Below are 25,375 nucleotides of genomic sequence, written 5' to 3'. Positions count from 1 at the left end.
TAATATTTATTCATAAATTTGTTTGAATGGTACAAAAATGTGATTTTCAAACTGCCCGCCACTTTCCCGCCAAATCGGCTTGCCACCTGCAACACTGGTCGCCAGAGCAATGCAACCCTGTGTGTAGAATAGCGGAGCAAAAGCAAATGGTAAATAGTCTTCATCTACACCTGCGACCTGCTCGTCGCTCCCAACAAATCGTTTTAAAACCGCGAAATAAACCGTTTAACTGGTCAAAACCCATTGCAATTATCAAATTGAAAGTGTGCCGCACATTTTGGTTTCAAAACCAGACGGGGTAAGTGACATCATTTGCTAAATAGAAGCATTCTAAGATTTTTGCTTTGTAAGCAATAGAATATCGATGTGTGTGTGTGTATATAGATGGTTCTGCTTTTGGTTGCTTTGTTGCTGCTTTCGTTACAGCGAACAAAGCGTAACAAACTGTATATGTGTGAGCGAGTGAGACGCCAGTGTATGTGTGTGTGTGTGTTGCCCGCCCCCAATAATTAGCATAAAACGCTCTTAACCACAACAAAAACACCACAGACGTGTTGTTGCTTGCATTTGTGGATTGGGATTTCGGTGGTTTTCCTTTTTTTCAGCTGCTTTGCCTGCCCTTCGCCTTCAGCCGCAATTGTCGGTCAGCCGATTAAAAACCTGTTTGTTTGTTTGTTGGCTTGTCGCTGCTGCTGCTGCGGCTGATTGTTGTGATTTTGTTGTTGCTGCTGGTGCTGCTGCACTGCAATTTGGTTGGCGCGAAATTGGCGCCAAAAGCTTTCCAGCTGCAGAAACGTGTGGAAATGTTGAAATGTGTACGTACCATTCCAATCAGGCATTTGGCGCATGCACGCGCCTGTCGCTCGCTGCAGCTTCCATCTCGCTCGCTCGCGGCGGGATGCAAATACCGCAATCAGCGTTAGCTCTGTCTCTTTTCCGTTGACACACATACACACTTCCGCACATCGTATTCATTCATGACACTGCTATTTACTTCCCCTCTCTCTCCACCCGCCTTCGTTCTCCTTTTCGATTCCTTGTGTGCCATTTCGTAGTCTGCTTTTATTTCGCTTCACTTTGAATTAATTGCAATTCGTTAGATTATTACTTTTGCACTCTAACAAAGAGCCGTTCGTTCGGCTGTTACTTTGCGTGCAAATGAAAATTTAGCTAATTTACACAATCGTAAATTTAATTTGCGTTCGGTATGTAAATCCATAGTTTTCAGTTTCAATTTCCTTTTAGCAATCGAGTGCTAATTTGATCAATTGTGCGCCTTTGATAAATAAATAAATAACACAGTACAGTAAATTTATTTTTTTTGATTTTTTCTATAATGTTGTAATTGTGCACTTTTTATATTATACTCCTTTGTTATTAAAAATGCACAAAGTTATGGTGGCTTGAAATTATGCTATAGAAAGTCTATAGTTTGATTTTTTTTAGAGTTATTGACTAATTCAGTTTTATATTTATAAATGCATAAAAAATATTTCTTTATAACTTTAACGTTTTTAGTTATTTGTTTATAAGTAAAGAAATTGAAAAGATCCTAACTCTTTATTTTCCTAAGATAATGGTGAAGTAAATGTCTGTTTTTGAAAGTTTGCCTATTTTGCTTTTGACCATGAAAAGTTCCTTGAACTTTTTTTGGGCACTTTGTATTTTTGAATGTTCTTTGCATCAGACGGGCTAAGATCAGTGCTTAGCCTTCTTCGACCCTTTTAACCCCTCAAAAAAAGGGGGAAAACCATAAACTGAAATCATAAACAGACACCCCAAGGAAACCTTCGCTGGTCCAAAAGCAACCCCCAGAGCAAGCTCAACCCTTGTCCTTGGCACTTCCTTGTGCATTTCCTTGGCTTTTTCCTCCCGATTGGGGTGCTTCCAAGGACCCAGTGACATGACATTGTAATGGCTTAGAAATTTACACGCATCCCATGCTGAGTACGTGTGTTCCAGCACCCCTTACAATCCACAGATTGATCCTCCCCCTTGGTCTTGGTTCGGAAACTGAGGGGTTGGTTTGTGCCCTGCACTGTGAAAAATATTTTTTAAGTTGATAGCATATCTATAAAAAAATTTCCCCAAAGATAAAAAATCAGCATAAGAAATGTATGAAATTTGATCTTTTTAAACGCCTTATTTATCATAACTTGGCTAAAAATGATCTCACATTAAAAATTTTGATAGTTATGTGCTGCTTATTATCCAAACCAACGAACTATATCACTTTCCTGCACATTTTCGAAATTTAAAAATTTTATGAATTTTTGCATTTTTGCAAGGGGTAAGGTAACATCATAAAAATTTGAAAAAAATTTTTAAAAATAAAAATTTTAAAATTTAAATGCCAATTTTATATTAACGAATACCACAAATATTGACAGTTTGATTCCACTCGCAAAATTGATTTGATATACTTAAATTATAATTTAATACTGTTTATGTATGTACAAATTTGATGCAGTGTAGGATTTTGGCACAGTGATTCTGGTTCTTTAAAGCGTTTTTTAATTCCTTCACATGCTGGAACAACATAGGGCAAAGTTATTCAAATTCCCTTTGTTCGAAATCCTGTTGAATGGAAAGGGAATTTCAATTCGGTTGATTCGATGGAATTTCCTCGGCACCACGTGTTCCGATCCTGGGATTTCCAATGACTCATACGCTGGGGTTGTTGCTAGGGAAGCTTCTGAGTGGAGGAACTTCAGTTGGAGATGCCTTCTCGGTCCTGGAACTTCCAATCAGTTTCTCAATGGGAAAACTAGCGTACACTAATTCCTTAATTATTACTTCACCGACTTCAAGCTGCTGGAGGAATAGGAAGAGGGGAAGTCCCCTAATACACCCCGCTAGGCCAACAAATAACCGGAGGAATTTTCATAATTTTCCTGGTCCATCTGGTTTCTGGTTTTCCCCTCCTGCTTTGTGAACCTTATCCTCTTAGAACAATGCTGTGTAAAAGCGCCCCGCTGGAAAAACTAGTTTCTACGCTTTCTTTCGATCGGAAAACAGAAGGCGAATGCCTTGCAACCAGTTTCTGCTAATTTGTGCACACGTGCAAATCCTTGGACAAAGGATCCATTGATAGAAACTCGTTCCAGCCCCCCGCCCGAGGCGAAAAAGGAAAGTGTTGGGTTCAAAACGCCGCCGGCCACTGACACAGGAAATTAAGGTTAATTCATCAAAATTTCGAAAAAGTTTTCTTCAAGATGGTCCGGATGGAAAATTCATTTTTCTCAGATCATTTGTCATTCGCATAATTAGATGCTTGTTATGACATTGCTGTGTTCAAAGTGCGAAGCATCAAGTGGTGTCGAGATGAGTCAGCATTTTAAGATCACTATATGAGAAAATTTGATGATTATAAATGAGAGTTTAAGCTGAGTTCAAGTGGGGTAGAGTCGAAGGATCTCGCAGGATCAACTGGAATTCTTAACACAGCAAAGAAGGAAACAATATTCTTCTCCTCTTATAAATGTTTTTAAATCTGACAAAAGTTGTAGAATAATAACTATTAAATGGAATAAATTTATAGAGCTATATTTCTCATATTACATTTCATACCAAGAACTGACCTTAGATGATCCTCACTTGGGGAAATCCTTTAACAACACTTCCTCCACTTAACCATTTAGAACTCGAGCTTCTGTTCCAGTTTGGAACCATAAATCAAGATCCATTGTTCGTTCCACGCGGAATTGTTCTACTTACCGAACTGCTTACAGAACTTTGTAAGACAGACAATGGAGGGAGTCCAAAAAAAGGACTCGCGAAGGAGACAACCCGCTGCCCTAGATAAGCATGAAAAGCATCCGGAGACTCTTATTATTTTATAAATTTGAAATTCCAGTTTGCTCTCGAACAAAGCACACGTATATGGATCAAAGGACATTAACTTGGGAAGCGAAGACAGCTTGGCTCGAAAGGATCTGCCCTGCGATTGGGAACAATATAAAATGGGAGATGGGAGCAGGACAATGATATCGTAGCGATTTAACTACCCTTGGTAGTTAAACTTATGCTACTTTTATGTTTTCCCAATTTTTCACGTTGGCAATAAAAACAGTTCCGATTCCATTCACTCATTCTTCAGGTTTGTTTTCTTAGTACCTTAGGTGCGCTTTCCCCTTCCGCATTTACATTCGTTTCAATAGAAATGTAAATAGGAAATTTTAATAATGATTGAAATGAGTTTTCCGCGTGGAAAAAGCAATCGTATCGAAACGGAACCGAATGGATCGGATCTTCGAAGAGGGTTGCTGCACCCCATTATAAGAAACTGCATGCGGCAACCCACAGTTAAGTATGTAATTTTCTGCCATCCATATGCAGATTTGTAAGGACATAACAATCCACGAGATGTTCGCCATAAAAAAGGAAAAACTGTGCACGAACTGCCACTGACATCGATGATTTATAAACTGTTTTTTAATCGCCAGCCGCGCTGCTTGTCGCCAATTTCCATATCCATTTGAAATTCTCCTTCGATGTACTATATAATTGAGCGTTAAAGAGCGTGGAAAATGCAAATCGCTGGAAATCAACAAGAGGGGGAACGAAAGCGAGGAAAATTAAGTGGAAAGTGACTTTTTAAATAGGCCAAACTGTACTTGTGCGAAATGAAATTAGTGGTTGCGTTCAGGGGTAATAATATTTAAGTAGATGTTACTTCGTTCAGCTAACATTTATGCTCCAATATAAAGGGGAAATTATTTGAAGTATGATACTAAAATTAAGTATGTAGCATTTGAAAAGCTGAAACTTCAATCATGATTAACTCTTTTCCAGTGAAACGCCATTTCACTTGAATTTCTATAAACTTTACTAATGGACGTGTCCATCAAATCGTTTTCTTTGAAATAAAAGTTGTTTTTTCGCTGTCCTAATAGCTCATAATAATTGAAAGTTTTACTGTACCTATTTTTTTTTGTGAATTTTCTATCCTTTTTTCGCGTTGCTTTGCAGCACATCCGTGTTTTCCCCGGCATCGAGAATTCACTCACTCATTCATGGAAGGAAACTCCATGCCGCCAGCGCTTTTCCACCCCGCGTCGTTTGCTGGCCAAACAAAAAGTTAAATCGTCTACGAAAAAAAAAAGAAAATAATAGAAAAACGGAGAGCAGAGTCCTTCGATTTGGCACAGTATTATCCTTGGCTGTTCAGGGTTACTTTTCGGCGGTCTTTCCACCCCCCAGCGCACGACGGCGGTTATCTTCGTCGCGTCTTCAGCCAGGATATTCCAGGATACAACCGCTCTGCTCTCCCGCATCTCCTTGCTTGGATGGTGCTGCTTCGGTGGAGGGTTCGCCGCAACCTGAGACCAACTGAGCCTCCTGAGTCCTGGTCCGACTCTCTAGGCATTCCGCCGCCAGAGGCTGACACAGTTATCGAGTGCAATCCGGACAGGTCGGTTGTGTTCAAGTCGCGTCCTCCGCGCTCCTCGTTATTCGTTGTTCGTCCTTCGCGTCGTGTTTTCCGGTTTGTTAGGTTCCCTGTTTTTGCTTTTCTGTTGCCTAATCCTTAGGATCTTGGGATCGAGTTAGTGGAGCATTGCTTCAAGTCGAAGTCTACGCATCGTTTACTCACGTTAATCGCATTTAGAGTCGTGTTTTTATAGGAATTCCCAAACAAGTAAGTGCAGAGAGAGAAAATTCAACTAAGTTACATGGCGAATCTATGCCCATAATCCTTTATTGTTGCTCCGCGTGGAAATGGAGTAAATCCGTGTCGGCATCTGCCGCCTTTAACCTTGTCAGTAGCCAAAGTGCTAGCCATTAATTGCGCCAGCCAGATAGCAGTCGGCAATTTATTTATCTGGCTACATATGCAGTATATATACATAATATATATAGAGACACGATCCATGTCTCGCTGCCTTGTTGCTAAAACTGCAAATACTTGCAGGCGACAGACAGAGTGCAACCATTTTATATCTGCCCGTCTGCAGTTCTCTTTGTTTCGCTTTGGATTTGTTATAATTTCAACAACTTCCGCATTGTCAAACATATAGCATGCATCCCATATATGCGAATATATATGAATATATATATATATTACGAGCTATCGCCGACGTCGTCTGCAATCATTGAACCGAACTGCAAAAAGTTATTAATATAGCAAACTAAATATTTCGCTATTCTCCAATGTGTCTAACTCACTTCGCACTTTGTTCTTTCCACGTATAAATGCAAATTACATTTGGCTTTGATATTTAAATTCGTTCTCTTTGTTTCCATTTGCAGGTTGGCATTTATTGCATTGCATTTTGAAAAATTGCCAAAGTAATTAGTGAGGTAAGTTTTGATGCTCCGATTTCTTGGAGTTAATTATTGCAAACATAACTCATGAATATGTAAGAACATATTTCATTCGTTGACAACATAATTTATTAAATTGATTATATTTAGACTTGAGCTTTTTGTCCATGGTTATTTATACTTTTTCCCATGGATGACGTGCTATATTAGATAATGTCCAGTGGTCCAATCATGTTTCTCCACAAAAACCAGAAAATAAGACACACATAAATAATATAGCCATGAGTAAGTAGCAACCGATTGCCGATTGGCCCTGAACTTGACTTGAGTTGGTCTTCGGGAAAATAGAGTCAATGGTCTGTGGGTTTCTTCGTTTATTATTTTTTTTCTTTTTTGCTTCTCTAGTATACCGCCAAAATAAATGCTTAGTTGTGCTGAAAGCGCTGTCAGTGTTATTTTTGTATATGTGTATATTTTGTTATTATTTTTTATCAGCTCTTTGCAAGCTTTGTTGTTGCTGTTGGGGCCAATGAACGTGTAGCTTGCAAATCAGCAAAAAAAAAAAAAAAAATACAAGAAAAAAAACGAGCTAAAGGAAAATGGGAAAAAAATTGTTTATACAAGCTAGCAAATTGCTAAATGCTTTCCCCATCACATGCCGAGTGCATGTGAGCAAGCGTTCTATTTGAGCGACTGGTGGAGGTATATTCATTGAAAATCTGAAAAGTTCAGTGAAATCACGTTTAGCTAAGTGGTACGATTTCAGCAGGGATTAGATTCGCAGCTTAGCCCTTTTTAAATAATTCCATTGATTCCGTGGAAGGGAAGTTATTACTCTACTTTGACATCATCCGACAGATTATTTATTTATTTATACTTTTATTTTGATTCGCCAAAGTTGGGGTAATTTAATTGATTTTTCTGGAATACTGTGAAATTCGAACAGCCTATTAAATGAGTGAAAATTAGTAGCGGCCAAAATGGGGAGAAAGTGGAAAATTTCTGGGGGTGGCCAAGAGAAAATGGGAAAACATATTGACACCCACGCATGATTCCGATGACTGAAGGAGGCAGTGCAGAAATCTGCCATTGTTATTTAGCCCTAGAAATGAGGTGTTGCCTCGTCTGGGGCCCCTTGTGCCAATTTCCATTTGATAAACATAAACAAATCGATACGCGTCACAACAACGTCTCCGCTGGATGTGGATGTGGGGCTGTGGGGATATCTGTAAGGACTGCATCAGTGTATAGACTAACAAGCGTTGTGTACACACACCAGCCGGCTAGCCCCCACAAAAACAGCAACAAAAAATGGGGAGAAAAAAAGACGGCAAAGAGAGTAAACCAAAACCTTGGGGGTGGATTTTCCCCATTTTCCCGCTGATGTGCTGGAAAATTACGACGCAGAAATGGTCGAGTTCGGAAGGACATCTCGGCGATGCCCACTCTGTTCGCCCACTGTCCTTGACTGTCTGCGGTTGGCATTTTTGTTGTGCTTCTGCTTATTCATTACAAAAACAACATCGATTTGCGAGAAAGCCTTTCACCGGGAAGCTTAGCGAAAGGCTTAAACCAAAGCTCTGGGCGTTGCCAGATGGTCTGTGGAAAAAGGGATACGCGGCTTAAAATCTAATTAATTAATAGGGGATTATTTATGCCTTGGCGTGCTTCCGAATTGGTAAAAACTCACAGCAAACGGAAAACTCGCGCCTATGCATAAATAAGTTTGTGGATTGTGTGGGGAAACGCCCATTGAAATCGCCGACGAAGGACAACGCCCACAAAAAAAAAAAGGAAGAAAAAAAGCTATTCAAGGTCTTCGAAGCTTTGCACTGCCTTGAACTTCGGCGCAGGAAAAGCGAAAGTGAAAGTGTGGAGCTTCCATCCCATGGAACCCGAATCGTAAAGCCCACGCATCCCTAAAGTACATATACAAATACATACATAGCTATGTATCTAATCCCACTTTGTTACGTAGGCGGCGTCGGGTATCGGGAATATATATTGTAAATACTCAAATGCCGGCGCCCACGTCCTTGAAAATCATTCAACATGCCTCCTTGAACAGGGATAAATACAGTCGAGGTCACAAAGATAACGCGTGGGTGATATGAAAATGATATAAAACGATTTTCTATGTAAAGCCTACTTAAAGGGACAATTTTATATTAAATAATTTTAAATGGAATTTTGGAAATAACAAGATTCAAATTTAACGGAGTATTTAAAAAAATACTTGTTTAAAAGCTTAACTGTATTTAAATCACAATTTCTTTAAAGCACGTTTTGAATAAGAACTATTTTTATTTATATCCTGAATCTGGTCACTTCCTGTGCTATTATCTTGACCGCAGCTGTTTGTACGTATAAACAATTTGTGCTTTTGTCGTGGCTGTTGAGGGTGTTAAACAGAGCGTGGGATCGGGCTGTTATCCTTGCTGCTCCCTACGTATCCTTGGCGTTCCCTCTGCAAGTTGGGTCGCAATTTCGTATTCAAGGACATGGTCGTGATTTTCTGCCACAGCCAGCTACTGGATAAATAACAAATATACACATGTAACTCCGTGCGTCAGTTGGTTATTTTCCTCTCCTGTCCAGAATTTCCATTATGTGTCGCTAAAATTTAATTTAATCGAATTTGCAGACCTTTCTTGTTGCCTGGTATCTTTAAGGAGTATATCATTATTGCATTTGAGTGGGTCCTTGGAAGTTACAAAAATAAATGCAATTTGAAGTTTGTTTATCTATGATGAATCCTTGAATATATTAAATGTACATAAATGAGGGTCAGGATATAGAGAAAGTCATACAAAGCTATGATTGGCAGTTCTGATTAATTCCGAAATGGGAATTCAGGTATTCCTGGTATGCTTTTATCGCCAGCTGCAATATAAACAAATAACGATTTTATCAGAATTCAATATAATTTAAACAAAAACCCAACCTGATAAAAGCCGAGTAAAATATATCCGCTGAAGTTTCAATTTTCCCCGTTTATAATGCCAACTAAGCTATATCGCATTACACTTTAGTAAGGCATATTTCATCAGCTGAAAAATCCAAACAAATCGATTCAAGAAATGAGATACAAAAGTATCTATAAGAATCCAAGTGATAGGCTCTGGATTCAGAAGTTGAATTGATATTGCTGTTTTTGCGATCTCTTGATTCGTTTTGTTATAAACAAACTAATAAAGATCGGTGCAAAAAAAAGTGCAACGTCAGCGAGGAAAAAACGCGCGCATTCTGCTTCTTTTATTGCTTTCAATTTTACTTAATTCTGCAATGGCAAAATACTTATAGTATTTTGTATTTTTCGACTGTTGTAAACAAGTTTATTTTTACACTGGCGAAAAATAAAATCAAATCGAAATCAAAGCGCCAGACAATTTCATAACAAAAATGTGCATAAAAAAGACCGAACGAAAACAACAACAACGGCTTCGAATGTGCAAGAAAAGGGAAAACAAGCTGAAGTAAACAACGAAAGTGACGTCAAAATAGATGGTGATAGGAAGAGGAAGCAAGAGAGAGAGAGAGAGGAAGAAGGAGAGAGTGGCAGCAAAGCTTTGTAAATGAATTTATTTAATAATCAAATGCAAAAAGCAGAAGAATAATAAAAACCAAAACAACAGACTGTACTCGAGCTTTTTGTTCCGCCTCTCTTATTCCCCTCTTCTTACTCTCTCTCCAAAATGGAAAAGTCGAAGTGAAAGAAGCAACAGACATTCGTTAGGTGTGTGAGTGGGAGAGATGGTGGGGCATGCGCTCTCTCATAAGCTGTGCTACCCACACCGAAAAAAAATAGTTGATATCAATGTGGATAGTATAATTTTATTAAATAAAAACAAAACCCATCTTGATTGTACATACCACTTTAAAAAAAATATTCTTTTCATTTAATGTAGAGACCGGTTTTTTTGCGTGTACTCTCTTCCAGCTGTACAATCAAAACAAAAGCGATTGGGGAGCTTTTGGCGCTCTGCTTTTTGGCTTTGTCGCCGAGCTTTGCACACTTTTTATCAATCGGTCAAGAACGTTTGACGAGCGCAGACCAACAAAAATAATCCAACAAAACGCTAAAGAGACTCCAGAATACAAAACCAGTGTATTGGGCAGCACATAAAAGCACACATGCACACAGAAAGTGTTATAATCAAAATAAAAAAGAGAAGAAAAACAATTAAAGCGTACCGAGAAGATTGAAATAAATCCGAAAACATAAAAAAAAACCAACAGATTTGTCATAATAGAAACAAGTTTTTCGAAATAGCCGCATTTAACGAAACGAACTAGTTTCCGAGGCAACAACATAAAAAACTATGCCAATTTGCATAAATAAATAAACCAACAAACATAAACGCTGCCAAACTTGACGAATGCTTTGGAATTCGCCTACCGAATAATATAAACGTATATCGTTGTGTGCGTGAATATATATAAATTCTTATTAGAACCCCACACTCCAAAACAAAAAGAACAAAAATCAAAGGGAGAGCGCAGAGAGAGAGCAAAAAGCCCCAAGTTTAGGCTCCGCTCTCTCTTCCATCGATCAGTTGTTCGCTTGCCGCTCAGCTGCTCGGTCGAAACCGCAAAATTGACAACAATCCGAAGCGAATAAAGTAGCTGAAAAGGCAAACAAAGCTAATCAGAATTTGTTGTAAATTTTTGCCATTAATTTAGAAACGAGTTTCAACAAAAGTTATTGAGTGCCACAACCCGCAGTACGGAATAATACAAATAATAAATTAACAACGACTTTGTCGCCACTGATAAGATTTCTCCTCCTTATCAAAATTCGTGTATGTAGCAAACCGAGTGTGTTTGGTTTGGTGTGCTGTGCTTCGGATGAGATATACTACAAATGTGCTTCATTATAAATAAATTTTCGTCTTAATCGCCGCATGTGTGACCTAGTTAAAAAAACAACTCACACTCACGCATGAAATAACAATGAAATTTACATATAAACGTGGACCGCATCATATGCATAATAATTAATAACGAAAAGCGAAAACGAGGATGTAGATGAGGAAAAATTAAACAAAAATACAATATCAATTAATTTGTAAACACCGCGAGAGGGATTTGTTTAAACCGTGTGCATTTAATTGAAAATCTTCGAGGAAGTAATTTAAAAACGCTTTTACAACAAATCATCACAGCATCGTTTTCTGGCTTGTTTATACGCAACGAGGTGTAAAAACGAAAAAAAAAACAGATAAGGTGGGTACGAATAAACATAAATAAGTATATTAAAAAATGTTTAAAGATCTTTTAAACGACAAAGGAGATACGGAACGAAGAAGTTTAATCCAAACATAAAAGTTTATGGGCTATTTATATAATCATGCGGTTCATGAAAAGGATTTTCCGTAAGGAATGCATAAAAATTGGATGATAGGGAAGTTTTAACATGATTTACTTGAAAACTCTTAGATTTCCGAGAAACGTCTATTAAATCGACTAATAAATTGATTTATGATCATGTTTGAACTTACTGGTCTAAACAGTCGAAAGAAATATTTGTAGTGTGGTCATAGGATCGCCATAAATCCACAAAGTTCACAACTTTCTAATGCAGCGAAGTACAATTTGTAAGTAGCCCCCATAGCAGTGCTCTCCCCACTCTCCTAAGCCGACACACTGGTAATTTATGATCGCAGACCAATTAAAAAATTAACTTAAGCCCGAAAAGGGGCTCCATCCACACTATCCACAACATGGAAACCGAAAACTTGAACATCAAAATCTAGCCTGCCCTTTGAAATGTGAAACCCACAAAGGCGAAAAAAAAACTAAACCAAACCAAATTCGAGTCAAACAAAAAAACAACAATAAAAGAGCATAGTACACATACATAGCACATAAACCTATAAACATTATGTATCGAGCACACTGTGTATAGGCGACTTGATAGCGGCTTAAGTTAAGCATTTCCTGTCGCGTCAACAGAATCTTTTGGGCATCAAAAGAGTCCCCAAGGGGCCATGGAATTCGTTGGGATACAAAAATATGAATCTTGTCTTCGTTTTTTTTTCTCTCGCTTTTTTTATTCTTTTCGAGAGGTCTATTTTTTCCCCATTTGTGCAAATAATCAAAGGCAAACACACACAGACACTTACAAATGAAACAAAAGTAAATCAACAGAAATTTGCTGTGATGTTTGGCAACAACAAATTAAATTGAAATTGATTCAATTTGAATTTTGTTCGCTCGGCTTGAGTTCAGTGTCAGTGCGAAAATTCAAGGTTGAAAACTGTTGACTTCGTACAAGAAATGAAATAAAACAAATTCAAACAGCTTTAACACGTGAGAAGCAAACGCACACACTAGTTGAGCCTAAAAGGCAGCCATATGTTGGTTAAACTTCAGGGGGAAAAAAGCAGTAGAAGAGAAACCGAAAACAATCCAAAGCCACTTACTTACCCCCTATCTTCAGTTGGAGCCAGTTTTTGAAGTTTTCTAGACGCCCCAAAACATTACGTATACGACATGGGTCCAGCTGCTACATCAGTTAATTGGATTCTGAACTTTCTGTTTGGCAATCTTCGCTGGCTTCGATGGTTACAGTGCTGCTGGTGACTCAAGAGTTAGTATGTCGATAAGAGCCATAAAGTGGGCAGGCAGGTTTGATCAAATAAATCATAACATAAAAAGGCCTAAAAATATAAATTGGGGCAGAGCCATAAGTATGCTATGACTGCTTAGAATGCTGATATTGCGTATGTTTAGTATATAACTAACGGATTTAGTAAAAGCATTTTTTGAAGGTCGAAGGCAATACTACTACATCTTAAGCAAAAATACAAAGCAATTACACTTCATTTTGCTAATGCATCTCGAATTGCTACAAATGTTACTTGCTCTTTTAATTAAGAGACTGCAATATGCCATCATAGAATCACAAAGTCAGTAAAAGTGTTTATCACAACTGGTTCTATTCAATTAGCATAAATATACATATTTAATTAGCTGGTTACACATTATAGACGTCATAATTAATTTACATGTTGTCAAAAATAGATTATAGATTAATGAAATGGCTATTGTAGGATGATCTATCAAACGGGTGTTATTGCATCATGATCTAATGATCCCCATAAAACGAGCTAAGCTTTGCTTTCAATTTTATTTATTCATTTGTATTCCAATCAATTTGTTTGAATCGGACTCTTACATATTAATATTTGTTCAAATTGCCGACTATATAGTCTATATACGGTCATTTGCTTTTGCTGGCCTTCAACTTTCTTTGTTGCCGTCGTGCAGCAGATTTTTGTGATCTTTCCAGAGGCTGTTCCGCGGATGCGCCCATTAAGCAAACTTGTTTGCTTTTCTTTGAAATTTCTTTAGCAAAAATATTTAAACACACAGATACAGATACAGATATGTATATTTATATCAATTGTTGTTGCTGCCGCTGTCTCTTGATTTTTTAAGTGCTCGTGAGTCAGGAGTGTTTTGTTTTACCCCAACTTTTCTTGGGTCACTTTTCGAAAGGGACAAATCTATTTATACTGCACACAAATATCCCATGCGGGGGCGTAAACTTCCTGAAGCGAAATAAGTTATTTTTTATTTGCTAGCTGAACAAAACATTGCCATCTTTTGTGTTGGTTTATCTCTTCATTCTGGGCTGCTCGATAAGATAAGTTCGCCATCCATGCCAGCCCTAAAAATGTTAGGGGATAGCTCTGAAAATTTGCAAGTGCCTGACCCATTGAGCGTGTCCGCTTATCAGTTGCCCATTGTCGTCTCTGCCGGCACGCGGCTGTTGGCTGATAAGAGGCGGAGTCAAAAGCGGAGCAGCTGACGGGCCAGACGCCTCTGGATGGTCTGGCTTCTTGCCACTCGATAAGGAGGCGCTCACGTGTTCCTGCCTCCTCCTCGAATTGAGTCAGCGTCATCAGAAGCGATTGTTCGGAACCCTTTTCGAATGCATTTCTATTTCTATCTAGCCGTCTACAGACGTATCGGTCTCGAATGGCCCACAGACTCAGTAGTCACGATTCCTATTGATTTCTATACGGCAAGAGTGGCTGGCGGTAACATCTTGTGTTTGCTTAAGCATTCAGACAACTTGTGCTAATTTCTTTTTGTGCTGCTAAATCGATATAAATTGATTTTAATTATTTATCTATTAGCGAATCGGTGGGGAAGCAAACATGATATACTGTGTGTTGTTTGATTGGCTGTCTTCGTAGGGGGTTTGTTGTGGGTAACTGACGATCGTCAGCACGGGAGTAGAGGTATTTTCGGAATTCCCATTGCGAAAGCATCGCACGGAACACTTGAGAGAGTGTCAAATCAATCACCATATTTTTATAACAATTAGTAAGAACAACAAAGCATTAGCAAAACTTAAGTTGCATTTATTATCACGACTATGTTGTCCCCTTTCAGCCTTTCTACGCGATTCTCAAAGTTGAAGCTTAGGCACGTTGCGGCAAGTAACTTGGTAAAAGTTTCCATTGGTTTGCAAAGTTCATGGGGGTTCAAACTATTTTGAACCTTTCTATGCGATTCTCAAAGTCTTGGTTGAGCTATGGAAATTTAGTTTCATATGCAAATCGAAACGATTCTTATATACTAACCTAGATCTCTCACCTCCAACGGCTACGTTTATTTGCACTTCCCTGAGTTCGCTGATCGATGCCTTGCCCCGCTCTTCCTCTTCCAATCAATACAACAATTTACAATTTGCGTCAGCTGTTTGTATAAGAAGTATTAATGTATAAAACGAAAAGCAAAACAAAAACCGAACGCGACAGAGCGTGTTATATCATCAATTGCCAGACATTCGCTATGCTATGCTAAGCATTCCGGCATATGAATACTAAATAAACGCTGACTAGCATGCTGACAATTGGGTACACTGAAAAATTAGGATATTTCTAGTGCAGAAAGTGAAAAATCCAATATCTCTTGTGTACATACTATTAATTCAGTTGCATTTTTGGTTGGTTTTACTTATAGCATTTTGATACATTTTTATGATGACTAATACACAATTTTTTTCGGTGCACCTATTTATTTTTATGTGCTTCCTCCTAAACGGGGGCACTAAAAATATGTCGGAGGAACTTGCACTTGGCTCTGCGGCTACCTCAACATAAATTTGTTTATCATTGTGTGGGTGTCTTTGAGTGTGTGTGTGTGTATGGGTGCATGCAAAAATTGCGTGTTCCTAAAATTAGAGCAAAGTGTGAGCAACAACACAGAGACAAAGGTAAAAGTGACTTGCACAAATTGCTAAACAAAGAAATGGCTATCGTAGTGGCGTATGCAGGACTTACAGAAAAGGGATTTCACTGTTGCAATAAAGTAACTAAGAGTAAGATGTATTCGTAAGATACAATCAGTTTACAAAAGCCGCAACTAGTCAATATTTGTGCTACATTAACTATAGTGGGTTAGGAAACCCTTATTACAGGGCTATTAAAATCCACCTGTGACTAAGCCACTGGGTAAAGACTTTTGCCAGAAAGAAAGGGAATATCAAAGCAAGAGAGACAGAAGACGAGTGGGGAAAACTGCATGCAGTGGAAACATGTGACGCTCGATGACGAATGTTGACAATAACAAACCAGAGAGCGATGAAAAGGGCAGAAGGAAAAGTTATAGAGCACCTAGCCCCCTAAACACCGCAAACCCCCCGCATCATGGCATTGACCACTGCCACTGACCCATTGATAATGCGGAACGGAAGTGCTCCCGATCAGCGATTCTCCGCCTTACTCTTTTTAGCCTTTGTTTTCACTTTAGCTTTTGGTTTTTTGTTTTTGTTTTGAGCTAGTCTGCGTTGCAATCTGAACTTATCATCACGATCACCCACTATGAAATAGAAATTTATAATGCGGGCTTGTTTGTTCTGAATCCATTTTAAATTAATACTAAATTCAGAGTGGGAAAAGCAAGTTTACAATTCAAGACATTGGTTTTAATATTGTAAAATAGTCTATTTCGATTTTAATTTTCCAATTGCATCCATTAATGGTAATAAATTTAATCTTTTAATTTTTGATTAGATCGATATCAGAGAAAAACCAGTTCATAAAGATTTTGGACTAGCTTAACATTTTATTACTCATACGTAAATTGACAAATTTGGTCAAACGTGGCGTATGAGTAATTTTGGCCAGAACTTATAGTTATTCCTTGATTTTGTAGGAATTTCCATTTCCTCATCAGTCGTTCTTGGACGCTTCGGTTCCCCAATCTTGCAAATATACCCCCAGAACGCTGCACAACACTTTGTGATACATGTGTAAATACATATAAGTGTACATATGTATGTACATATAGCGCAATCAACAAGCAAATGAAATCCCACACTCACGCAAGCGTACACAAATCTAGTATAAATTCTGGCGAAATGTAAAAGCTTCCATTTTGTTATTGTAAGCTAGCGGCGGCAACAAAACTCGTCAGTCAGGCGCAAAGCTACAAAAAGCTTCATATTATATATTATATACAGAGCACAAGCACTACACAAGCATATATAAATAACTAGAGTCTACGAAGATGGCGACAAAAGCAAATAGACGGAAAACATATGTTGCTCAGATCCAGAGTAGGGGAGAGAGCGAGAGAGCAGGAGAGCGCCCACGCTCTCGCAAAAGCTTATTATTATTTACAAGCGGTGCGTTTTGTTTACAACTCTGCAGATTGCTTTCCTGTATGTGTGGGTGAGGAGAGTGGAAAACAAAGGCAACTCTGCGATAAATTATACATTCAAAACAAAATATAAAAAATAAACAGTTTTGACCTTGGGTTTGCTTAAAATTCGTGCTCACTCTTTGGCGCTCTCTCGCTCTCACTCTGTCATTTAATTTGTTGATAGCAAGCCACGCTAACAGTATTTTTCTGGAAAGTTAGCTGCTTTCCTCAATAATTGTTAATATTATGGCATTATTTCATGTTGTGTTGAAATAAACTGTATCGTCCGATCCAAACATGTGTTCATAATATCGCTTAATTTTAATGTACTTGCGATTAGACTTTATTTTCATTTCGCTTTCGTTGTTCAGAATTAGTCACATAACGTGCACATTGGTCACGCCTCAAACTGGAGATCTGTACTTTACCCCCAGTACGGGAATTAACTTCCAAATGCTCTTCACGTGCATCCCCCTCGGTTTTAATTAGTTTACTTTGGCAGTGGAGAAGATACAGTAGGTATTCCCTAAATCAAGCAGTGCGAGGTTCTGAAATAGTGGACCCTAAGAACTTGAAACTTAAAGGTACAAATTTTGTACTTACATAAACTTTGGATCAGATGTTCGTCCATTTGCCCCCTTTTTCGCTGCCGTTGCTATCTCCACCAAACATTTCGCGTTCATTAACTGGACGTATCGGTGTGTGTGGGGAATTTTTTAATGAAAAATTAAAAATTCATTAAAAAAATTTAATGAATTTTATTCATTATATAGAAATGTCTGTTTATCTTTTATTGTGAGCTCCTCCAATGTTTGCTTGTCTTCTTCACTTTTTCGTACGATTCCACTTGGGGCCTTTTTTTGTTTCTGCTTTTTTTTCGGCAGTCAATGTGTAATAAATTCTGTTTTATTCGCCCCTTTGCGTCTATTTCCATGTTTGATACTCGGTTTGGCGTGTATATATATGAATATATACAAATATATAATATATAAGCGCCCCATTCGGGTTTTTGGTTCCTATGTTTTGGTGTTTGGTCGGTTCTCTCCGCATTTTTTTTTATTGTTTGGCCTTCAACGCGTTCAGCTACCTTTGACGAATATTAAACAATTTCAAGAGGAAATAGCAATAATGTAAAGCAGCCAGAGATACAAGCATATCACTTAGCAAAAGTAGCATTTGGCCTGAGCTTGAGTTTTGTTTGCCTTGTATATCGAGAGGCTCCCCCCAAACAGCCCCCAAACCCCCTTTTTGCCAACCATGCGAACACATCGTGTGACCTTCACGTCTTTGAACGGGGCATTACAAAGTTCAAAACGAAACTGCCGCATTGGTTAACGTAAAACGGAGGAGACCTTATCATCCGGAATGTGCTCACTTATCGGCTGTAATGGATGAAAAATAAGCCAATCAGGGGGATCACAATAGTGTTTGTTCTGGGTCGATATGCTCTTAAACTATAGCAACTACTTTAGAATCTAATGTAGATTTGATAACATTATTGGGCACTTAACTAACGAGCATATTTAAGACCCACGCCTCACCTTCCATTGAAATCGACCTCATCAAGGCCATTTCCTCGAAATTTCTACAATGCACGCGCAAATTGTACCAAATCCTTTATACTAGATGCACTTTTCTTTCCTGATTTATGAACATTAAATGGAAAACGAGAATGTTGTATTTTCATGTGTAAACAAACTAATTAATATTTATTATCGAGCCACAAAAACAATAGCCTGTTCGGTTCCGCTCCTGAGGCCTTTCACCTGACCGAGAAGTGGTTCAGACTGAAAGAATCGAATCAAAACCGAAAATGGCTTACTAATTTTGCAAAAAGTTCGCCATTTCTTGTTTCCCCTGCGATCCAGTATTGTTTTGAATTTTTTTTTTTTTTTTTTTTTTTTTTTTTTTTTTTTTTTTGCTGTTCTATTTGTTGTTTTGATGGGCAAAACAAAACTGTTGATGATTTAAGGCTCGCCTTAAAATCGGCGATAACCATAACAATAGGAAACTTTGAATAGTGTTGAGTTGCCTTTCGGACTTGCAAATTCTTTGGACTGCAAGAGATTACGTTTATCTGTTTAGTTTTCAGTGGTATACGAAGTTGTTTTGAGTTCAGTTTATAAGCCAAAGGGATAAGATAATGACATGATGAATAGGGAAAGTTACAGTTCCAAAGGGAGACGACTAAATTTAATCTTATCATGATAACTTAAGTAGCCCTGCCCATTCCTCGACATAACTGATGGAGCATAGCCATGTCGACACATGACAAATATGTATGTATTTATTTATTTAATCTATGCAATCACGTGTTTGTGCCGCCAACTGATGGACACGTGAGCCCATCAATTATAATCTTGTCTTGGGTTTGGCTTGGACTGCTGCTTTGGTTCCGGCTAGATAGCAGCTGCATATGGGGTGCTTAGCATAAATGCCAGCACCATCGGAATTGGGCTGAACTTAAAATGCCCCATGGGAAAACCAGTAACTAGTCAATGAGATTGGAAGTGAGAATGCTGGCTACCGCCAAGGTTGTCTGGTCATTATTAAAGTCATAATATATTCGTTTAATGAGCTGCCGTCTCTGCTTTCAATGCAACTGGTCTGATACGCATTCGTTTTTCTTACCTACTTTCAGATACTACAAGATAAAGTCGGGCCTGGGCGCCCATCTAGAGAGGGAGAGGAAGAAGTAGCTATAATCCCAGACCACAGCGGTACTCCCCGCCGTAGATACAATGACAGAGAATCAGCTGTATCCCATGTCATCGGAGTTCTTTGACACCGGCTCGAACAGCAGCAACAACACACTCAAATACGATCTGTACTCCCTGGGCTCCACCGTTGTGGGGGCGGCCCTGCCCACGTTGACCATCAACACGGGATACGGCAGTAGCAGCATCAACAGCAACAATAACAACACTAATAACAACAATAACAACAGCAGTAGTCACAGCAGCAGCAGCAACTGCTCCACCAGCACCACAAATACCTGTAATGTAATGCTAAGTACAACGGCCATAACAATACCACGCAGCAGCAACCACAACCAGATCCATCATCATCCGTATCAGCAGTCCGATTTGCAGACATCGCGCCATCATCCCAGTCCTCTACACACGTTGCCCAGCATGACCCACCAGCAAAATCAGCTTCAGCAGCAGCAGCAGCAACACCACAACCAACAGCAGCAGCTGCAGCAATCGCATTTGGCTTTGGGAGAGCTTTCGGACTTTGGACTGGATGCCCTGGATGCCGCTTCGCTGTCGCCCACCCTGCTGCAGGATGTGAGCCTGAGTGCCGTTTCTCCACTAAGCACCACACTCTACAATGGCAACACCAGTGGAGCAGGCAGCAGCAACGGAATAGGATCCGGCAGTGGTGGCTACTTCACGCCCGACATGTCGCACAGCCTAAGCCTGAATGTCAGTGAGCAGGTTCTGCTGCAGGAAGGAGCCACCCCGAATGAGTTGCTCTACGAGATGACACCCAACTCGAATGCCATGTGGAGTGATATTAGCAGTGCCATTATCCATACCAAACACGAGCCATTCAGTCTGGACGATGACTACATCTTTCCTAACGATAAGGCCGAAATTCAGGCGGCCGATTTGTCTGACCTAAATGGTGGCGATTTTCTGGATGTGATCGGAAACATAGAGGACTTCTTGCCGCAGACCGCAGTCACTCAAAGTGTCAATTTCCTACTGTCGCCGCAAGCTCAGGGACAGGATGCCCTGGTGGCACCGCCCATGGAACTTTTGCAACTGCAACAACAGAATAACCAGCAGCTGCAGGTTGGCAGCCTGCCGCAGTTGCAAACGCTGCTCACTCTATCCCAGCAGCAGCAGTCGAACAGTTCCTCCACTAGTCCGTATGAGATCTATCACAGTACGCCCCAAAAGCCGCAGCAGCAGCAGCTGTCCGCCAGCTTCTCGCCCGGCAGTCAGGCATCCCAATCGCCACTGACCCCACCGCCGCCACCGCACGCCAATCGACCCCAGTACCAGGTGGTTAAGTCGCGCAACATGCAGGAATTGATCAAGAAGGGCTTTCCCATGTCCTCTCCGCCAGAACGCTCGATCCTAAGTCAGTCTGCCGCCTTGAGTCCGGGTGGCAGCAGTGGTTTTGGCAGCTCGGCTTCTGGCAACAGTACAACTACCAGTAATCAGACATCCGGATCAGCCGTGCGCAAATCGTTTGGCTACCAGAGCGCCGTGGAGAACTCCCAGCTAAGTCGCCTCAGCTCGTCGGCTCCGACGCACTTGGGATTGGAGCACATCTGGATGCGACGGGAGCCACGACAGCATTTACTCTCCACCGGCTCGCTGGCCGAGGCCGAGAGCTTCTCTTCGCTGAGCACGGGCAGTGTCTTGTCCCCGGATGGCATTGACTTCTCGCAGGACGATGAGGATGACAATTCCAGTGAGAATAGCGATAACTACGACGATTGTAGCAGCGACAATGGACTCTCTGAGGATGAAGATGAAACGCGTACCTCGACACCAAACCATTTGTCCAGTAGCAAGGGCAAAGAGCGATTCTTCTGGCAGTACAATGTTCAGGCCAAAGGACCCAAGGGAAAGAGACTGGTCTTTCAGTCGAAGCTCGAGGATCCTCATGTGCTGAACGAGGTGACAGACCCCGTCTTCAGTCCAACATGTTCCGTGCGAGGCATTAAGGTGTACAAGGTAAACTGATTGATAATATATAGATTACATTATTTGTACTAACTTTCCTTCTTTTGTTAAACAGCACAGTGGCAAGGCCCGCAAGGGCGATGGCAACGATTTAACTCCCAACGCCAGGAAGCTGCACAATATTGGCAAGGAATTGGACAAGCTAAGCCGCACCATCAATGACATGACTCCTGTTTCCGAGCTGCCATTCAATGTGCGCCCCAAGTCGCGCAAGGAGAAGAACAAGCTGGCCTCACGCGCCTGTCGCCTGAAGAAGAAGGCGCAGCACGAGGCCAACAAAATTAAGCTTTTCGGCCTTGAAATTGAACACAGTAAGTTCGATGTGAATGCTTTGGCATTACCTTATAATAATGCATCAATTCTCTTTTTTTAGAGCGCCTCATGAATGGTATAGCCGAGCTAAAGCAGGCCTTGGTCGTCAAGCATCGTACCAAGAACCTGGGCGAATCCACCGAGGAGGTGGACCAACAAATTGCACGCATTTACGCTACCGCCTCGTGTATGTATAGCTTATTATAATATAATATATAATATTCAATTGAACTAATGTCATATTAATAAAATTTGCAGCTGGAATTCGCATTGCGGGTGGTTCCACGGATTTTGTGAACAAGGTTCTGGAGAATATGCGCGGCGGCATGCCGAATGGAGGCCTCGAGGAGCTGCGTAAATCGTCGTAGACCAAACGAGGACAAAAATGTAAAGCTAACGAACCGCCCATCAAGCCAACTTTATCCACACCACCAACAACTGAAACCCATTCTACGACAGGATGACAATTTGATTTTGGAATGGAATCAGTCGAAAAACAGGAAAAATTTTCTTGAGCTCGGAATTAGTTGAGAAAATTCTTTATTAAACCTCCTTCCCTCCTCAAAAACACAACGTTCTGTTAAATTGTTCTACATAAGTGATATAATATTGATAACCAAGATATAACTGTGATTCAAAGAGCCTGGGCTTTATATGTTTTGTATGGCAGAAAATTGCAGAAAATATTTTTTACTCTTTCGCGACCACGCCGAATCCGGAAAGCCAGAGCCAAACAAACGTAAACAAAAGAAAACAAAATTCCTTTTGAAAATGAAACATTAACAAATAGAAAGAAACAAAACAAACAAGTAAAGAAAGAGGCCACCACAAAACTGAAAAGAAAATGTGAAAAATACAAAATTTCGTTTAGCCATTAAGATTGTTAAGAAACGGAGTGTTTAGACGAGCAAGTGAATTTTGTAGGGCTTTGCTACCAGTTTTACCTGCTTAATGAATAAGGGTAGAACATTCATTTGATTGGATTGGAAGAATATATCGGGAATGCTAAGAATTATTGGAGTATAAGTTAAATACAACTGCGATTTATCTGTTTAAGTTTTAAATGCTATATTAACGATGTATAACTTTGGTTCAATGTTTTAGTCATAGGTTTTTACATTTAACTCAATGTGGGGAGAGAGCTTTTAAATAGATCATACGAACCTACATATTACATTTATCGGTTATTATAATTGTTTTGGCCCTCATCCAATATATACATATTTTATGGTCCTAGGTTGTATTTTTTAAGTTTTCCATTTTGTTAAAGAAAGTTCGATTGTTTCCAAAAAAGAATGTTTTGCGAAACTTTATTAATTTACTTAAATGCTATAACTATCTATATACATACATATACATAAACATACATACATGCGTGGTGATATAATTTTAATTTTTCTTTTTATGCTTTTATTTCTTGATGTTAACCGTAGGATTTCAATATGCTTGAACTCTGCAACTGAGAATGAAATAATTTTAAGTTTTTCTATTATCCATACGATTTGCTTATGCTTATGAAATACCTTCAATATAAATTATAATTTATTAATTTTTAGGCACACATGAAAACATTTTCAAGGCTTCAGTTTTTATCTTTTACTTTCCGGCTACTCAAAAAACAAAAAAAAAAATATAAGAAAAAACACCAAACAAAAAAGTAATACAACTTTGAGTTTTATTCTAATTTGCATTATCAAAATGAATACTTTTGCTCTGCTTCGATGCTAATTTTGTGATATTTGTATTCAAAATTTCTTTGTTGTGTAGTTCTTTGGGGCGGGATCCTCCTATTTTGGGTTATAATTTCCATTTACTATTTGTAGCCTTTCTTACTGCTATTTGTTGCTTAACGTGTTGTGTTCAATTGATATCAAAAGAATTAACTTTCGAAAGAAAAAAGTACATTCTAACTGAGGGAAAAGGGAAGAAAACGAGAATGAGAACGAAAATACAAATTACAAAAGTGATTCAAGTTAAAAACTTAGAACTTAGGCACTCGTATCACCCACAGCGATGAACACGTGGACATAACAAATTGTAGTTGTTAACATAGGCTTAAACAAATATAATATAGAAACCCATATAGCGCACATACATTATACATCGACACGCAAAATTGGCCATCAGTTTTAACGGTTTTCAAATTCATGTCTTGGGAGCTAACTCATTACATAAGTGATAAGAATTCAAAATTACAATCTAGTACTTTAGAAACACATCGGGCAAGCCACACCCACATCCACACACAAAGTACAAGCGCAAGCAAAAATACAGAATATGTATGATCATAATTAAGTCAGGTTGCTTAGGTTTTAGGATGGCTTTGTGTAAAAAGTACCGAGTAAAGCAAACAGAATTCAAGGCGAAGCAGCATTGAAATAAGCACGACAGTTCCTCAGTGTTTAATATTGTATAATAAACATATTAAATATATAATTAAAACAAAACATGTATACCTAAATGTTACGGATATTGTAAATGTGTGTGCTTTATATAAATGTGCTTCAGAGAAAACAACTTTTATATACATAACGAAACTAAGCAAACTACCTCAAAACACGTTGGAAATGAAGTTCAAGATTCATATTCGATGGAGAAGCAAAAGAATTACAATTTGAAAGTAAATATAATTTATATAATAATATGAAAAAAACCAAGAGCCTGATTCATGTGTCCATTTAAAGCATATATACATATATATATATCTATATTAATAACAGTGCATAATTATGTATTTTCAAATTCTTTAAATTAGGTATAAAACGAAAAAAATTCAAATTAGATAGTGGATGCACTCGTAAAAACCGCGAAGATCAGACAACGAAAGTCCTCTTGGCGAGTGCATTACCAGAACCAAAAATTAAAAAACGAAATGAAAAAGGTTTGAAAAGTCCAAGGTGGAACAATTGAAACAATAACAGAATATTAATAAACAATGATGAAAAAAAAAACAACTGTGTTGAAAATTAAAAATTTTGTATGCATACGCATTAAGCGAACATTAAAAAGATGTGAAAACATAACTATTATGTCTAAATAAACACACGTCAGATGTATGTACGTCAACGGAAAACCATTGTCTATATATTACAATTACTAAATACATACCAAATTGAATACATATTGAAGAAAAATAATAAATACTGGCGAAAGCAGAAAAACGGAAAATATTTTATTTTATTGGCCAACAACTACCTGCTCCAGGTAGGCAAAAAAATGTGGAACGCTTCACGATTTTGCGTGTCATCCTTGCGCAGGGGCCATGCTAATCTTCTCTGTATCGTTCCAATTTTAGTATATGTTCTGCCGAAGCAAGAACGATGTTCAGGTGAAAATGGGTCTATATATACGAAAAACCTTCGGAAAAAGACGTTGAGAATTATAATAAGCAGAGGAGCACTGGCGCCCTCTGGGCTTGGCGAGCTAACATTTTC

General features: G+C 39.0%; 1 protein-coding gene, 1 long non-coding RNA gene and 1 other non-coding gene across 5 annotated transcripts; 1 reads left to right on the top strand and 2 right to left on the bottom strand.

Moving 5' to 3' along the window:
• The first annotated feature begins 153 nt into the window (after window positions 1-153).
• Window positions 154-25,109, top strand: LOC6607770 (protein CREBRF homolog). Of its 2 annotated transcripts, XM_032720249.1 has the most exons (6): window positions 154-298; window positions 6,250-6,300; window positions 19,568-21,620; window positions 21,685-21,940; window positions 22,003-22,128; window positions 22,200-25,109. In XM_032720249.1, exons 3-6 carry the CDS (start codon window positions 19,668-19,670, stop codon window positions 22,307-22,309), a joined length of 2,445 nt encoding a protein of 814 aa, XP_032576140.1. In that variant the 5' UTR covers window positions 154-298; window positions 6,250-6,300; window positions 19,568-19,667; the 3' UTR covers window positions 22,310-25,109. The 2 variants fall into 2 exon arrangements, with proteins under 2 accessions (XP_032576140.1, XP_002032529.1); XM_002032493.2 differs by lacking the exons at window positions 154-298; window positions 6,250-6,300 and adding an exon at window positions 10,308-11,490.
• Window positions 8,551-10,227, bottom strand: LOC116801375. Of its 2 annotated transcripts, XR_004361964.1 has the most exons (4): window positions 10,138-10,227; window positions 9,209-9,314; window positions 9,075-9,147; window positions 8,551-9,020 (listed from the first exon to the last, which is right to left on the bottom strand). It is a non-coding gene; the product is annotated as an uncharacterized LOC116801375 (long non-coding RNA). The 2 variants fall into 2 exon arrangements; XR_004361963.1 differs by lacking the exon at window positions 10,138-10,227 and having other exon boundaries at window positions 9,209-9,426.
• A 44-nt stretch (window positions 25,110-25,153) lies between the features above and the next one.
• LOC6607769 lies at window positions 25,154-25,260 on the bottom strand. The gene has a single exon (XR_048356.1). It is a non-coding gene; the product is annotated as a U6 spliceosomal RNA (small nuclear RNA).
• Window positions 25,261-25,375: the final 115 nt, after the last annotated feature.

The sequence above is a fragment of the Drosophila sechellia genome, chromosome 3R, assembly GCF_004382195.2.
Source record: "Drosophila sechellia strain sech25 chromosome 3R, ASM438219v1, whole genome shotgun sequence".
In the NCBI taxonomy this organism is placed as follows: Eukaryota; Metazoa; Arthropoda; class Insecta; order Diptera; family Drosophilidae; genus Drosophila; species Drosophila sechellia.
This window is presented reverse-complemented; position numbering and strand designations above follow the sequence as displayed.

Bases quoted from the DNA above. Each gene is read 5' to 3' on its own strand.
- LOC6607770 (XM_032720249.1), top strand. From the start codon at position 19,668: ATGACAGAGAATCAGCTGTATCCCATGTCATCGGAGTTCTTTGACACC. The intron at 21,621-21,684 runs GTAAACTGATTG...TTTGTTAAACAG, and splicing joins GAGGCATTAAGGTGTACAAG to CACAGTGGCAAGGCCCGCAA. The intron at 22,129-22,199 runs GTATGTATAGCT...TAAAATTTGCAG, and splicing joins CATTTACGCTACCGCCTCGT to CTGGAATTCGCATTGCGGGT.